Source organism: Argentina silus (assembly GCF_951799395.1).
Source record: "Argentina silus genome assembly, chromosome: 10".
NCBI lineage: Eukaryota > Metazoa > Chordata > Actinopteri > Argentiniformes > Argentinidae > Argentina > Argentina silus.
The window spans coordinates 14,252,458-14,267,966 of record NC_139664.1 but is presented as its reverse complement, the minus strand read 5'-3'; the positions used below and the strand labels follow the sequence as shown (position 1 = coordinate 14,267,966).

The window sequence follows — 15,509 nt, the reverse complement described above, 5'->3', positions numbered from 1 at the left end:
ACTTAGTACTACAACTGATTTGATTCGAGCAAAATATATTTTATAAAAGAGAATCACTAAGCTTATAGTACTGTATAATGTATCATTTAGTGCATGTATATCACAGTTTAAAAAGAGTTACACAAATGATTGGTATGAATTATTTCTCAAATGATCATTTATTGACACCAATAACAGTAGTACTGTAAATTCCTTTCAACGTGTAAAGAATGTTTGCAGCATTGTGGCCATGTTTTTAATAATTAGACAATGATGAAGTCACCAATTGGAAGATTGTATGCCTTGTATTGAGTCCGTAAATTCAAATTTCTTTTCAACATACAAAATATGACAGTAATTGCTTTGTGGAAGTCAGTAAAGGCTGAACCAATCAGTAAAGGCTGAACCAGTTGGGACGTTTCCTGTTTCTCTCCACTATTCTCTTGTTTTTGTCCGCATCCTCTGGACTCTCGTTTTCATACAGGACCACCGTCTCCAGAGCAGGTGCGTTCAAAGGCTTGCCCTCTATAGCGTTGATCTGACCCCTGATCAGAGCTGTCTCCTTTCTGACCTTCTCATAGCAGAACCCACAGAGGATATGCTTCTGCCTCAGGTGGCCACACTCTAGACAGGGTTCGATGTTTGTCTGAGAGAGAGAGAGAGAGAGAGAAAGAGAGAGCTAATTTCAACAGCTTGGAATGACAATTTCAACTGATATGTCATCCAGTCATTTCATACACACAAACAAACATCTCTTAATGATTGCATGTAAACAATAGGCCTACTTTAGCTTCGATGAGTTTGCGTGGATCTCGTCTTCTAGTCCGGTTGATTTCAATTGTTCGTCTTTTCTTGGGTGCTGCCATCCAGAAAACATTATCCAGGAAACTGGGTTCTGTGCTCTCTTTGTTCTCATGCTGGGGCTGCTGGAGGATGCTGGGGCCCTGAACAGCTAGGGCTGGGACTGAACACACAAGACAGACACATCCAAATTGACATTCACAATCTACCAAGACAGTGTGGAAGGGTGGAAGTGGACAAATGAGGAGAGTTATTCCAAGAGGGTTTACACAGTTTTATTAATGCAGATAATAATATTTGCACGAACAAACTGGGGTCTCTGCAGAGTAATGAAAACAAGCTATGACCATGTCTCCTCCTTTTATACATAAACGGGTGAACAATATCCACCCTTTGGCCCAAAACCCATTGGCTTACAAAAATTGGATCAGAACATTATAGTTTCGACATCCTTGTCATTTTGGCTAAAACATAATAGTTGCAACATCATAATAACTTGTTTTTCTTACTCCTGTATCAATAACAACATCTGGATCCTATTAACCATCATGTCATAAGCGATTTCTAAGGAAGGCTATCACTGAACTTTCTGTCACCTCATTCTGGGATTTTCTACCACAACAGCAACGCCATGATGAGGCGCTAGCTATAGACTGAAATAATGTTTCACAATATCATCAATCCAACACTCACAGATCAGTTATCTAAGGATGTAAGACACACAAGCAGGTTGGCATTCTGAGAAGAGGTGTAGTTTAATTTCATATGAATCATGATCAATCATAATACTAAAATAAAAGCCTTAGTGTGCACACTCATACAGCTGTAAGAAACACAGCACATATTATGTCCATCAGTAAGTAAAGGCATGTAAATCTAAAAGGTACTTGATGAGTGCAAACGTGAGCTAGCTAGTTAGCCAAGTAAACACTAGAGAACACAACTGTAGAGGCTCCAACTCACCCAACTGTGTGTCAAATCCTGCAGCCTGTATAATTCTGCTTTCCAACTGTAATAATGAACGTCTAAGAAAACAAACTAAACCAGACAAATTTACCATTTTGGAGGTTTGCATGCTAGCGTGCCACTACACACATGACACACAGCTCACGGTCATTGGGGTTTCAATATGTCACTGAAATGCGACAACTATGGAAATTATGGGAATTGTAGTTCATAAACCCATACATATTTGACGTATCCACGTGAGCGTAAACTTCACCAATCGCATTTGACGTTCAATCCCCGCTAATGAGCAAAGATGGCAGAAAGGGGGTACAGTTTCTCACTCACCACATTCAGGTAACTTTAATTTATTAACTTATGTGTCAAAATAGTCTTGTTATTTTGGGTTTGCATGCAAACATTGAAATAGAATGGGACTGATGTCATGAGAGTTGTTTGGAAATCTGAAACAAGACTACTGGTGCTCCTGTGATTGTTTGATGCATAGTCATTGTGGGTCTCTAGTCTAAGCTAACTAGCTGGAGCAGAGCAGTGTGCCTTCAGTTCACTGGTACTTCTCTGACTGTAAGGTAGCATGTTAGGACACTCAGCCAACTATACTCTTCTCTTCCAGCTTAGATGATGATTATGTTTTTAATGTTTTAAAAAAGAAAAAGAAAAAATACACTGAAGCATCTGACTGTACTGTGTTAGCCTGTTAGCTGCATCACAACTTTCGCTTTCAGTTTGTTGATTCTGTCAGTAAATGAGGAATTGATATCACATTTGCTGGGAATGTTATTTTAATTAAGTAAGATTTTCTTTTAACAGGAAATTACACAACAACAACCAACAATATTGAACATAAATCTTATGTACACTACATATCTAAATCATTCTATCACACCAGAGAGCCCTATCCTCCATTAAAAATCTTGAATGTTTATAAGAGGACAATTAATTGCCTTTTCTCAATTGTTAGGAACACGACTTGTCTCCTCTGTCCTCCACTCCTGTCCTCCTTAAAAAACGTTGGAGGAGAACATGTTCCTCCCCTTACATTTTCTCTTCCAGTGCTTTTTGAGGATGAAGCGAGTGAAGGACGGAGGAGAGGAGTCTTTTTCCTAACAATAAGAAAAAGGAGAGAAAGGCTAATGGCTGTATATAGTCCTACATATTTTGCAGCCTTCGAATTAGACATTTTGAGGTAATAAACACATGTCATTTTCCCTTGCAGCCCTTCAGGCAAACTGGTACAGATAGAGTATGCACTTGCAGCGGTAGCAGCAGGGGCCCCTTCTGTGGGAATCAAAGGTAAAGACTCTCATATATCTAGCTGTAACAAGATATACACCAGAATTCATACTAACTGCAACCACTAGTCAGTGCATTTTGACGCACTAGTCGCCTCTACAGGCTTTTGTATATCTGACATTTGTATCCCTGTAGAAATGTCAGATATACTGTACAAAAGGCTGTAGAGTTGACCGGCTAAATAGTAATATGCTTAAGTGTGTCCATGGTACCTTTATTGCAGTAATCAAAGTACAGTTTTGAACAGTTGGACATTGTAGAAGACACTTATGCTTTCATTCACTCTTTCATTCTTCTCATCTCTTTCAGCCTCAAATGGAGTTGTTTTGGCAACAGAGAAGAAACAGAAGTCTATACTGTACGATGAACAAAGTGTTCACAAGGTTGAACCAATAACCAAACACATTGGCATGGTCTACAGTGGTATGGGGCCAGACTACAGGTACATACAGCAGTAATTTTGATAATAGTGGGTATGTGAATGTGCTTGTCATTGAGTTTATAAGTCTTGCGTTGTAGAGGAACAAAGATGGGCATATTGAGACTGAATGCATGAAACATGCCTCCAGGGGATCCAATACAAAACATTTCCATATTCTTTTCAGGGTGCTGGTAAGAAGAGCACGGAAATTGGCTCAGCAATACTTCCTGGTGTACCAGGAGCCCATTCCCACAGCCCAGCTGGTGCAAAGGGTTGCCTCTGTCATGCAGGAGTACACACAGTCAGGGTAAGTTATATGTGTTTCCCCATGCTGTTATGATTGATGGGTAAACATGCTAGGTGTTTATACACATTGTTGTCAGCTGACTTTCTAGATGGTAATATCCTGTCTTTTTTTCAGGGGGGTGCGACCCTTTGGCGTGTCACTGTTGATTGCTGGATGGGATGAAGACCGACCTTACCTCTTCCAGTCAGATCCTTCAGTCAGTAATTCTTATTTGCTTCATAATCAATCGTTTTTACTCCAAGATGACTAGATATATTTAGCAATGCAAGATGTTGCCACTTTCTCTCTGATTGGTTCACCCATAGGTTATTATCTTATTTGCATGTGAACAAATCATCTTTTCCTGCAGTAAGTCTGAATTCTCTGTTTTTTTACAGGGCGCTTATTTCGCATGGAAAGCAACAGCGATGGGAAAGAACTATGTCAACGGGAAAACCTTTCTTGAAAAGAGGTACTGGAATTACAATAAATGCTAACACTTTTTAAGGGGTTGTTATAATTGGTAATAAACAGTTATAACCCATTTATCAAAAGGGTGTGATAGTCACCTTAATACTGGGAGTCCCAAAAGATGGCTTGCTCTAATCCTCGGTTCATTAAATTAAATGTAGTGCACAGAGGATTTTGACTAGAGCAAGACACCTTTTGCTACAGTACCAAATTGACCATAACATTTAACAAAAGGGTTATAACTGTTTATAACTGATTCAAAGACTACCAATTAACTCAAAATTCACTGTCTACTAAGTCATTATAAAAATGTTTCAAATAAATATGTTTGAAATGGACTTGAGAATAATAATAATAATAATTGAAACACTTTTTTTTTTCAATATTTACTGCAAATGAATTTGGTTTACCCAATTTCCCACTCTAGGTACAATAAAGATCTGGAACTTGAAGATGCGATCCACACAGCAATTTTGACGTTGAAGGTATATCTTACTTGCTGTTTTGTGTGGTCAGCCTCCCTATCCTACCCTTAATTTCCTCTCAGAATTTCACTCTGCATCTCAGTTCTCTACCCTTTTCCTGAAGTGTCGATTTGTGTGCTGCCATGGAATTAAAGGGAATGGACTGGTGTAAGAGGTGTAGGGGAAACCCCTTCGAGCCCATGCTTATGCCAAACCTATCATTTTAAATTTACAATTTTAAGGGGAGTGCACATTGCACAATTGCATACAGTACTCCAGGAAAAGGGTAAGATGGAATTGAGATTCAGAAGCTGACTTTGTGTTCTCTGTGTTAAAGGAAAGTTTTGAGGGTCAGATGACTGAGGACAACATTGAAGTGGGCATCTGCAACGAGGCAGGTTTCAGACGACTCACCACGGCAGAGGTCAAAGATTACCTGGCAGCAATTGGATAAAATGCACCCCCATGGAGTCTCTTGACATGGATGGTTTTAGTTGTGTACTTTTCAAACACAGACCAACACTGTTTTTGCAGTTCAGCAGCATTTCTATCATTTGTATTTTCTCCCCTGTTACCTCTTCACTAACAACCAAATAAATAGTGATTATGTAACAATAAAGTCTCCTTGTGTTTCTTTGTTTTATTCATTGTTTTATGTTGAGTAATACACTTTGTTTATGGCTGTTACATTTGGAAATGTTATTGTGTTCTATTAGTAAGTTACCAAGTGACGTATGCAAGATAGCTTTTTCAATGTTATATGATATTAAATCGTCATCAACATTGGGAGCAACGTCTCAGGAAAGTGTCTTTCAAATAATAATTTAGAAAATCTGTCATAACAGAAAAACTCATCCTCCTTTACTGAGCCTTTGGGCTTTCCATAGTGCGCAGTTACAGCGCGCAAAAAAGTAACCGGACCATCTTTCCTATAATATCCCCCCAAATCCCTCTGTATCCATCCACTCATCTGATGTAAGTAAAAAATGACTCTTAACTCCTTGCCGAAATCTTGCATCATGCATCGTCAATAAGCCCTTTAAGTACTGATTTGTTTTGACATACATATGACTGAAATATTTGGCCACAAAATGACGTACAGACTAGTTCAGTGAGGACTGTTTTTCCATTCGGCAGCACACTAGATCCTGTCACTTATCTCACAGTGACGTTTGTGGCGCCAGAAATCAAGGGTTGTGGGATGGGTGTGTGTTCGCGCGCTAGCTACACTTATAACCTCGGCAATGACAGGACTATTGAATGGTTTAAATTAAATACTGGTATATAATCACAAATTTATGTTTAAGTGAAAAGATCAGTCATAAGTCAGGATGGTGATGCTACGCAGCAGCAGTGCGGGCGCAGATCCTGCAACTCAGAAGAGGAATGCTGACTTGGACAAGAGCTCCGAGTTTCTCTCCCTGCTTCCCTCGCAAAGAAAGTCGGCTCGGTTGAGCAGGGGCCTTGATGACAGCTGCAGCAGCAACGAAAACAACACGCCAAATGTAAGTTCCGTGATGACTAACTGTTCATACAGTTTGCATTATAAATAATGTAATGGTATATCCCAGCTGTTGATCACTGTACTACTACTAGCCAGGCTAAGCTAAGCTACTAACTTTAGCCTTTAGCTGGCTATGGCTACTGACAGCTGAGCTAGGAGTAGTTGTGAACGTATTTGTTGTGCTAGCTAGCAACAGTCAAGTACAGTGAGGTGCACATAACGTTAGCTAGTTGCGTAGTCTCCTGTGAAACTGACAGACATGACTTAGTTACATGTACTGTCATCAAAGTTAGTGTGTCTGTTACTTATGTCCAATCATAGGGGCACTTAGTGGTGAAGGATGAAGAAGGCAACACAAGTGGAAGAACCTTAAGGACAAAAGAGCAGAGAGTCAAGCATGAAGTGTCCTTCGCTGAAATGAATGGCAAAACCAAATACCCGCAATCAGAGGAAAAAACTGGCCAACACTGCACTAGGTAATTTCATGCATCATTAATATTCATTGTATGTGGGCCAGATTCCACCGCTCAGCAATATAGTGTATAGTCAATCAATTATGTGCAAATATGGCATCATGCTGCAATCCAGGTTGTCATGTTAAAGTTCCAATTTAATTTCTCCCCACAGAAAATCTCCAAGATTGCAGGGAGATGGAAAAGCAACCAGAGACACAGAAGCAGCTGGTAGTCATTTTTAGATACACATTTACACAATGTGATGTCTCTTACCATCAATAATGTTCATCTAGGCGTTATCTATCTAACAATACAGTTTTGTTTAACATTGCAGATGAAGTTGATGAAACGTCGACTCCCACAAAGAGACGCTTTAGTTTGCGCAGCAGGGCGGTGGACAGTTCAGTGCGACGCAGCTCCAGAATCACCAGATATAAGCTCAACTCCAGGAACCAGTCTGTGCTCTATGACCGCCTCATCACCAAGTAAGCAAGCATATGACCAGCAGGAGTTTTATATCCTCTGTCAGACTGAGTTGTGTAATGTCAAGTGTGTTAAAGCTGATGTGTTTAGCAGACTAAGGAATCTGATGTGTCCTAAGTGTTCTACTTTTGTGTTCTGAGTTGTAATGTAAGTGTTATACTTTTCAAACGTCCTTTAAAGTACGGCTGAGGCTGTTCTGCAGAAGATGGATGACATGCAGAAAATGCGCCGTCGGTTAAGAAGCAGGGACACTCAAGAAGAGGTAAGGTTCAGAACTGTACTAAGAACGGTACCTTGTTGTCCACATACACCTTCAGAGATTTGTAAGTAGCTTTTTGTGAGTGCCAATACAGAAGTGAGCTTTTAGTTGAACACCCAGTTTCAACATACTTATATGTATATATGTGTATGGAGATTATTATGTACTCCAGTGTTACCTGTGCACAGGCCTCCTCTGGTTCATAGGTTTTGTAACCAGCCATTTTGTTCCCAATTAGCCTGATTTGTTTTTGTTCTATTGTATCTATTTCCTTTATTGTAGCCACTTGGAATTTATGGAGGAGCTAAGAGGAAAAGGAAAGATGAAGAAGGTGAAGACGCTCAAGAGAAGGAGAATGAAGGTTAGATTTGTTTCTTCAGTCGCTGCAACTGCAACATTTGTTTGTTTTGCTTCAAGTTGACACTGTTTTTGACAGACTTTAGTGAGGAGGAGGAGGAGGAGGATGACATAGAAGAAAGGGAGGAAAACAATGAGGCAGATGAGGATGAAGAGGGTGAAGATGAAGAGGAAGACAACCAGAAACGCTATGACTTCAGGCAGAGAAAAGCAACTGTTCGCTACCAGGCACCTCAAGACGGTTTGTTCATTTTGCTCTATTTAGGCTTGACTTTAGATACAATGTTTGATTGATTAATTGATTGGTTGTTGTTTTTTTTGCCAAATGTCTGTACTGTACCCAGCAGCACTAGTGAAGATCCCTTTTGTGGTTGTTTATCATTTTAATTTCCCTTACTATATCCACAGAGCCAAGGAAGCAACCCATATTTTTCAAAACACATTCCTCTCCATCCAGGCGGAGGTATCGATTTAGCTCTACTGCCCCAAGAAGCCCTTACAACAGAAGGAGGAGCAGCAGGTCAGTTTTCTACTGTGCCACCCATTTCTCCCATAGACTTAAGATTATTTAAATAAATAAGATGCTGAATGTGAAATACCTTGCTAAGATGCAAAGGTATATCCTTGCATTCCAATATTCTCCTTATTCATGCCTCTTGTTCACTGATGCATCTGCAGGATTGGATCTGATAGGTAAGATTCATTGTCAGTTTTAGGTGTGTGGTTTTATAGGTCTTTGTGGGTACTGTGGTTGGTGGCACGTTGGTTGTTCAGCTGCATGGAGAAGGTGTTTGCTTTAATGAATTAGTACTAGAAGTGCTTATTTGTTGGCTGTCCATTAGCTTTTAGTGATTGTGATGCTTGTTTGTGACCAGTGAAATCTGTATGTGACTGCTTGATTTTTGGCTGCCATGCTCTTTCTTCTTACTGATGTGATGTCCTGTAGAAGGAGACATGCCATCCACAGCAGTGACTCAACGTCCTCCTCCTCTGCATCATCTTCTGATGAGGAGAAGTTTCAAAGGCGGAGAAGTAAGAACCGTAACAGGCCGATTAACAGGTAATTGTCATGTCATTGTGAATAATTTAATGTTTTTACTGATGGGCATTCTGGAAACACATGCAAATTAGTCAAGTCAGTAAGGTGAGTAGTCTACAATTTCACAATTATTTCCCTCTGGGTTCATCATTGGTTATAGATCATGTTGACGACACATTGAACTATTGAACTGTCTACTGTTCATCACAAAATGTCCCTAAGGGGACAATAAAGTCATTCAAGTTCGGAGAGATTTGACTATAATGTGTGTTTGCTCTGGGATTTCACACAGATGCCTTCCCATGAATTTACTCAAAGAGGATCTGTTGGGAATCCAGAAGGACAGAATGAAGATCGGTGCAAGTCTAGCAGATGTTGATCCCATGCAGATTGACCAATTAGTAAGTCAACCAACATTGAGGAGAGGACACCTTTAGGAGCCATGGGAGATGGGGTTGTGTAAATAAAGTACCAAAATAAACAATGTTGTGCTTTCTAGGTGCGTTTTGACAGCATTGGTGGACTGACCAGACACATTTCGGCCCTGAAAGAGATGGTAGTCTTCCCTCTACTCTACACTGAGGTTTTTGAGAGGTTCAAGATCCAACCCCCGAGGTAATGGAAGGAATAGGATTTAATGATGTCATTTTGTGTTCTATTTTGAAGTTTGATAATCAAGATCCATTTAGGAAATTACCCAAAGACTCAAAATGACTCTGTTTATGTTTACTAACCCATTCCGTGTGTCTGGTTGCAGGGGCTGTCTGTTCTACGGCCCTCCTGGTACTGGGAAGACTCTGGTGGCCAGGGCCTTGGCCAATGAGTGCAGTCAGGGTGAGAGGAAAGTGTCGTTCTTCATGAGGAAGGGAGCAGACTGCCTGAGCAAGTGGGTGGGAGAATCTGAGCGCCAGCTCAGACTGCTCTTTGACCAGGTAACCAATAACAAATTACACATGATTAGAGGTGGTGGAGGAGTTGTACTGTACAGTAGTTGCATTTCTCTTTTTTTTCTCTTTCAAAATGTAACTGTAAAAAAAAAAAAAAAAAAGGTGCAGAAATACTAAATATCATTCTTATCATGTGAAATGTTTTAGGCATATCAGATGCGGCCATCGATTATTTTCTTTGATGAAATTGATGGGTTGGCTCCAGTTCGATCAAGCAGACAGGACCAAATACACAGGTAAGGCAGATGGACTTTGACCATTATAAATTATGGAGTGGTCTTTTGAATTGAAATTTAAACTCCATTTACTTGTACGTTATGTACTAGTAAGACTAAAAAGGCATTTCAGATTGCTCCTTGATGGGTTTTACTGTTGTCATTTGCTGTGATTGTTTTTCTGTATATTTGTTCTAATCTTTGAACAGCTCCATAGTATCCACTCTGCTTGCCCTGATGGATGGTTTGGACAGCCGTGGGGAGGTCGTGGTGATCGGGGCCACAAATCGCCTGGACTCCATTGATCCAGCACTGAGACGACCTGGGCGCTTTGACAGGGAGTTCCTGTTTGGCCTCCCTGACAGAGAGGTAAGAGACAAGACACACTGTTGTATAATGGCATAATAATTTGACCATATATTTGACATGAATGCTCATTTCTTTGTTTAATGCAGGCTCGGAAAGACATTCTAATTATACACACAAGAGAATGGAATCCCAAGCCATCTGACACCTTCCTGGAAGAACTGGCAGATAAGTGTGTTGGTATGTATAGCTTTTTAAAAAAAAAAAGAAAAGATGATTGCTGTCCTGTCCACATTTGGAATTTCAAATACGTATGTTGAAATTGTTTCCCCAGACTAAATTAAAGTCATGCTCTGTCTCCTAGGTTACTGTGGCGCTGACATAAAGGCCGTGTGTGCCGAGGCAGCTCTGTGTGCTCTGCGGCGGCGCTACCCTCAGATTTACTCCTCCTCCCAGAAGCTTGTGTTGGACGTGGCCTCCATCAGCATCGGCAGCAGAGACTTCCTCGCCGCCATGAGGAAGACTGTGCCAGCCTCCCAGAGGGCTGTGTCGTCCCCGGCCAAGGCCCTGTCACCCATCGTTCAGCCCCTGCTCAGCACCCCTCTGCAGAGGGTGCTGGACACCCTGAGCAAGCTCTTCCCCCACGCCGAGGTGGGCCTCAAGAAGAAGAGGGACAATGGTGGGTCAGCAGAGCCAAGAGTTTTCATAGCTGGATTGGTCACCATTTCGTATCATTCTTGAATGTCATGGCCATATCATAAGACACATTTTACCTCATGTCTTTCTTAGATGTTCCTGGTAATTATATGGAAGATGATCTTCTGTACAGTGAAGATGACGACTCATCTGTCTGTGCCAACGGACTCCATCACAAGCAGGCCAAGGCAGCTAATGGCTTCTTACACTTCAACAGGTGTGTAACTGGGTGTCCATTTTAAACCAGAAACCCAAGTCCTGTACAGTATGGTAAGGGTATTTAAATCTTTCTCCTTTTGTTCTGCCTGACAGGAGTGTGCTGAGCTACCCCACCTCCTACCGACCCAGGCTGCTACTAGCAGGGCGTCCAGGCTCTGGGCAGAGCACTCACCTGGCCCCTGCTGTGCTCCACGCTCTGGAGAAGTTCACTGTTTACACCCTGGACATGGCCATGCTGTTTGGTGTCAGTACCACTGCACCAGAGGAGGCCTGTGCACAGGTAACATTGGAGTACATAATAATCTCCATACATACTTATAGGTATGTTGGAACTGGGAGTTCAAATTATTAAAAGCTCACTTCTGGATTGGCACTTCAAATCTCTGAAGGAGTATGTCCCTCCAAGGTGCAGTTCTAAGTACAGTTCTAAAGTGACATTGTTCTATGTCTTGTAGATCTTCTGTGAGGCTAAGAGGACGTCTCCCAGCATCCTGTACATCCCCCACATCCAACAGTGGTGGGACACTGTGGGCTCTGCTCTCAAAGCCACCTTCCTCAGCCTGCTCCGAGACATTCCCTCCTTCTCCCCCATCCTGCTGCTGGCCACATGCAATGTGCCCCACAGCAGCCTCTACCAGGAGGTACACCACACTTACGCTCACCATTCCCTTTGTGGGAACCATCATTATGTGATCTAACCTAGTCTATACAGATCTGCAGGGCATCAGCCAGTATCTTATCCCATGCATCACCATGTGTCTCACTTCAAGGTTACGGTTACAAGGTTAATCATATTTGAAATGGTCTCTCTTGTGCCAAAGGTCCAGGATCTGTTTCGTATGGAGTTTGGGGAAGTGTATCATGTCCAGGTCCCAACACAACAGGAGAGGAGGAAGTTCTTTGAAGACCTCGTCCTCAACCAAGCTGCCAAAGCTCCTGCATCCAAGAAAAAAGCAGGTAAGATCGATATACATTTGGTAAATCTGTATTCAATCGTGTTGGTGCCTGTGCCTGTGTCTGTGGGCATTTGTGACTTGGCATTCATGTCCTCCTGCTTCAGTGCTGCAGGCCCTGGAGGTGCTGCCCCTGGCCCCCCCTCCTCCCCCTCGGCAGCTGACAGAGAAGGAGCAGCAGCAGCTGGAAGAGCAGGAGGAGGACACCCTGAGGGAGCTCCGCCTCTTCTTGCGTGATGTCACTAACCGCCTTGCCCAGGACAAGCGTTTCAAGGCCTTCACCAAGCCAGTCGACAAAGAGGAGGTGAGACTGGCTGGAGGACAACAGTGAACTGGCACTCACTTTATCTCTAGAATAATAGAATAGAATCCCAAAGAATGTCATCTCCTATGTTTGTTCACTATCATAAATTGTACATACGTTAGGTTACGTTTACAAGAACAAAGGTGCAGTCGGTTGAAAATTGTCAACCTGTAGAATTCCTTTGCTCATGTTTTTTCGTTTTCTATGTCTAGGTACCTGATTATGAAAATGTTATAAAGCAGCCGATGGACTTGTCCACTGTCATTGCCAAGATTGACCTACATAAGTATGTGACGGTGAAGGAATATCTCTACGATGTAGATCTCATCTGGCAGAACTGTTTGGAATACAACCCTGACAAGGATCCTTCAGGTGTAGCATTTTACCTATCTCTCATATCATCTCACATCTGTGGAGAATGTTCACTATGTGAACGCTTCATAATCATACTGATATTTAGTGTAGCTTATGTTTACTTGTGGTTCCCAGATCGACAGATTCGTCATCGTGCCTGTGCACTGAAAGACACCATCCATGCCATCATCAGAGACGAACTTGATGAAGACTTTGAGAAGATTTGTGAGGATATCAAGGAGTCCCGCAGCAAAAGAGGTGAAATGTTTTTTTATTCTCACAGAATTTATTTTATTTGGTTTTCATTTATGCAGTAAAAGGTGTTCATACTTACCAGTTCAATCTGTTGAATTATTGTACAGCCCTGTCCTTTTCAAAGGGTGAAAGCAAGTATTCCCCATTGATTATGACCCCTCTCTTAAATTTTAGGTTGTTCAACTTCAAGGTTTGCGCCATCCTACTATCATGTTCAGCCAAAGCAGCCAAAAGCAATGGCTGGACAGAACAATGATGAACGCCCCTCCAAAGAGCCTGTAGCCTCTGCTCCATCGGCTGCAAGCACACCACGCCATACAGGTTAGTATTTCAATTCTGTACAGACAGGCTTTGCTTCTCTCTCTAATGATCTTAGATAATACATTCTGGCACCAGAAAGTTAGGGTGAATCCATTTGAAATTACTTGGACCAAAACCTAAGTAAGCAGCCTGTCCATAAAGGAACAGCTAAGCATTAGTTTGTTGCTTTAGCCATACAGTATTGAGTTACTTTGGACAGAGGGCTTTCCAGAACTATGCACTTTTAACAGGCAGTAATGAGAAAAGGAGGTGCTGCTGGGGTGATGAGTAGATGATACTCATAACAACTGAGGTCCTTCTGATCTCCTTACTCCCACTAAAAAAAATGATCTATTTGCAGTGTCCCAGAAGAAAAAGCGCAGAAAAGGTCGGTGGTCCAATGGCCTCATCACCGCAAGGAGAAGGTCATCACCGCACGCCTCCAAAGACAACCCAAATGTAGCAGAATCTGGAGGGGAGGAGGAGGAGGAGGAGGAGGAGGAGGAGGAGGAAGACTATGATGGGAAAGGTGTTGAGAGTGAGGAGTGTGATGAGGAGCCAAGCCAGGCTGCAGAGTCGGGTGTGGAGGAACTGGAGGAGATGGTACTGGGCAGCCAGCCCATAGTGGAGGAGCAGAGCACCCAGCTGGCGATGGAGGCCGGAGACCATGGCACCACCCAAAAGGATCTTGTGGAGGAAGCAGTACAGAACACTCGCACCTCAACGGGTGGAGGAGATCAGGGGCAGGGGCAGGCCTCCACCACCACAGAGAACACTGATCCTGCTGAGAGAGTGGATCCTGAGGTTGAGGAGGAGGCTAATCATCCAGGTCTGTATGCTTCACATCAGTGGAACAGAGTAATCTGTAGGGCTACAGGTTAATGCGGTAACCAAGAAGTTCAGCTCCCACTGCGTTCTGTTTTTTTTTTTAAATGATCCAGTGTTCTTCATTGACACCAATGTACTGTACCTCAGTAATGTAACAAGTATAGTGTTAGAGTTATGTGCGTTTTGGATAGTATGTTAATTCATTTGCTCTGCTGATGTGTACGCTCACTCCTTGGTCCCATGTGTCCTCTCTCTGTTAGAGAAGGGAATAAGGCGCATGACCCGCGGCTTGAAGAACCAGGTTGTACAGCAACAGATAATTGATGTTGACAAGGCCATGGAGACACTGGACCAGAAAACCCCACCGCTGGTGGTGGATCATGAGAAACTAAAGGTAGGCCAGCTTCTCTCTGCTACAGGGTAGGCTAGACATATATGTTGTAAGTCACCAAAAATATTCAAAGATCCACATGCATAAGGCACACAGGCTTAGGTGTGCTTTATGGTTATTTAATTGAAAATAATGTTTTTTCTGTTCTCATGTTTCAGGAATTGCTGCAAAGAGTGGTCTCGAAGACTGAAGGATGTGAGGTGTATCAACTTGAGAAGCTTTATGCATTGCTGTGTCAGAGCATCTATAGACACCGGAAAGATTATGACAAGGCTGCACTTTTGGAGGTTTGTTGCTGGTTTGCAAATGTAGTAGATTTTTGCCCATTGTCTTCATGCTATTTTCTAATGTTGGCTTTTCGCTTCTCTTCCCAGGAAATGGAAACTGAAATTGAAGATTTTTCATAAGGAGTTTTATACGGCGAAGATAATGTAACTAGTTAAGGATTCCTCTGTTGTGTAAATGTATAAAAACTATTTTCATAGAAATATACAAATCATATTTGTATATTTCCTATACTTGTATACCATTGCTTTTATTTAATTAAAGTTTTCCCACATTTCTGTATTCAGGCCTTTTACCTTTTAAATATGCATGTCCTCTCAAAATACCTGTATTCGCTAGAAATTGTACTGTAAATTCTAAACATTGTAATTTGGGTAGGTTGCTTTTGGTTGTCATACATAACTGTTGATATGCTGTGATGAATACCCATGTTACTACAGATTATCATATCTAGTATGATATGTAGGTCAGGTGGCATCTCTCTTCATTTGCTCTGTCAAAGAAATTAGAAATACGGCAAAGCACATACACTTCATCAGTGCTTTTACATGTAGTTCTACACTGGCTGTTACCATACTTATAAATTAGGCTGTTACATGTTACATGTTTACACACGGCAGATTCAAGCATGATCGACTGTAAAAAGTCGCTTCGGAATGACGTCAAGACGTATCATTG

At 41.9% G+C, this 15,509-nt stretch overlaps 3 protein-coding genes across 5 annotated transcripts; 2 read left to right on the top strand and 1 right to left on the bottom strand.

Moving 5' to 3' along the window:
- Nucleotides 1-37: 37 nt before the first annotated feature.
- Nucleotides 38-1,902, bottom strand: mrpl32 (mitochondrial ribosomal protein L32). The gene is made up of 3 exons (XM_083678970.1): nt 1,744-1,902; nt 765-943; nt 38-625 (listed from the first exon to the last, which is right to left on the bottom strand). The coding sequence occupies exons 1-3, from the start codon at nt 1,853-1,855 to the stop codon at nt 371-373; spliced, it is 546 nt and encodes a 181-aa protein (XP_083535096.1). The 5' UTR covers nt 1,856-1,902; the 3' UTR covers nt 38-370.
- Nucleotides 1,903-2,035: 133 nt separating this feature from the next.
- On the top strand, nt 2,036-5,293 carry psma2a (proteasome 20S subunit alpha 2a). The gene is made up of 8 exons (XM_083678382.1): nt 2,036-2,082; nt 2,963-3,039; nt 3,349-3,481; nt 3,645-3,767; nt 3,882-3,963; nt 4,145-4,218; nt 4,645-4,702; nt 5,019-5,293. The coding sequence occupies exons 1-8, from the start codon at nt 2,042-2,044 to the stop codon at nt 5,133-5,135; spliced, it is 705 nt and encodes a 234-aa protein (XP_083534508.1). The 5' UTR covers nt 2,036-2,041; the 3' UTR covers nt 5,136-5,293.
- Nucleotides 5,294-5,887: 594 nt separating this feature from the next.
- atad2 (ATPase family AAA domain containing 2) lies at nt 5,888-14,964 on the top strand. Of its 3 annotated transcripts, none has more exons than XM_083679500.1 (29): nt 5,888-6,186; nt 6,507-6,661; nt 6,813-6,868; nt 6,975-7,125; nt 7,304-7,385; nt 7,665-7,743; nt 7,819-7,980; nt 8,148-8,259; nt 8,418-8,432; nt 8,686-8,799; nt 9,071-9,179; nt 9,278-9,393; nt 9,536-9,710; nt 9,873-9,961; nt 10,150-10,309; nt 10,396-10,486; nt 10,611-10,925; nt 11,036-11,159; nt 11,255-11,441; nt 11,617-11,802; nt 11,983-12,118; nt 12,222-12,418; nt 12,631-12,790; nt 12,908-13,030; nt 13,202-13,348; nt 13,689-14,156; nt 14,416-14,549; nt 14,705-14,833; nt 14,921-14,964. In XM_083679500.1, the coding sequence occupies exons 1-29, from the start codon at nt 6,013-6,015 to the stop codon at nt 14,951-14,953; spliced, it is 4,179 nt and encodes a 1,392-aa protein (XP_083535626.1). In that variant the 5' UTR covers nt 5,888-6,012; the 3' UTR covers nt 14,954-14,964. The 3 variants fall into 3 exon arrangements, with proteins under 3 accessions (XP_083535626.1, XP_083535624.1, XP_083535625.1); XM_083679498.1 differs by having other exon boundaries at nt 6,957-7,125; XM_083679499.1 differs by lacking the exon at nt 8,418-8,432 and having other exon boundaries at nt 6,957-7,125.
- The last annotated feature ends 545 nt before the right edge of the window (nt 14,965-15,509 follow it).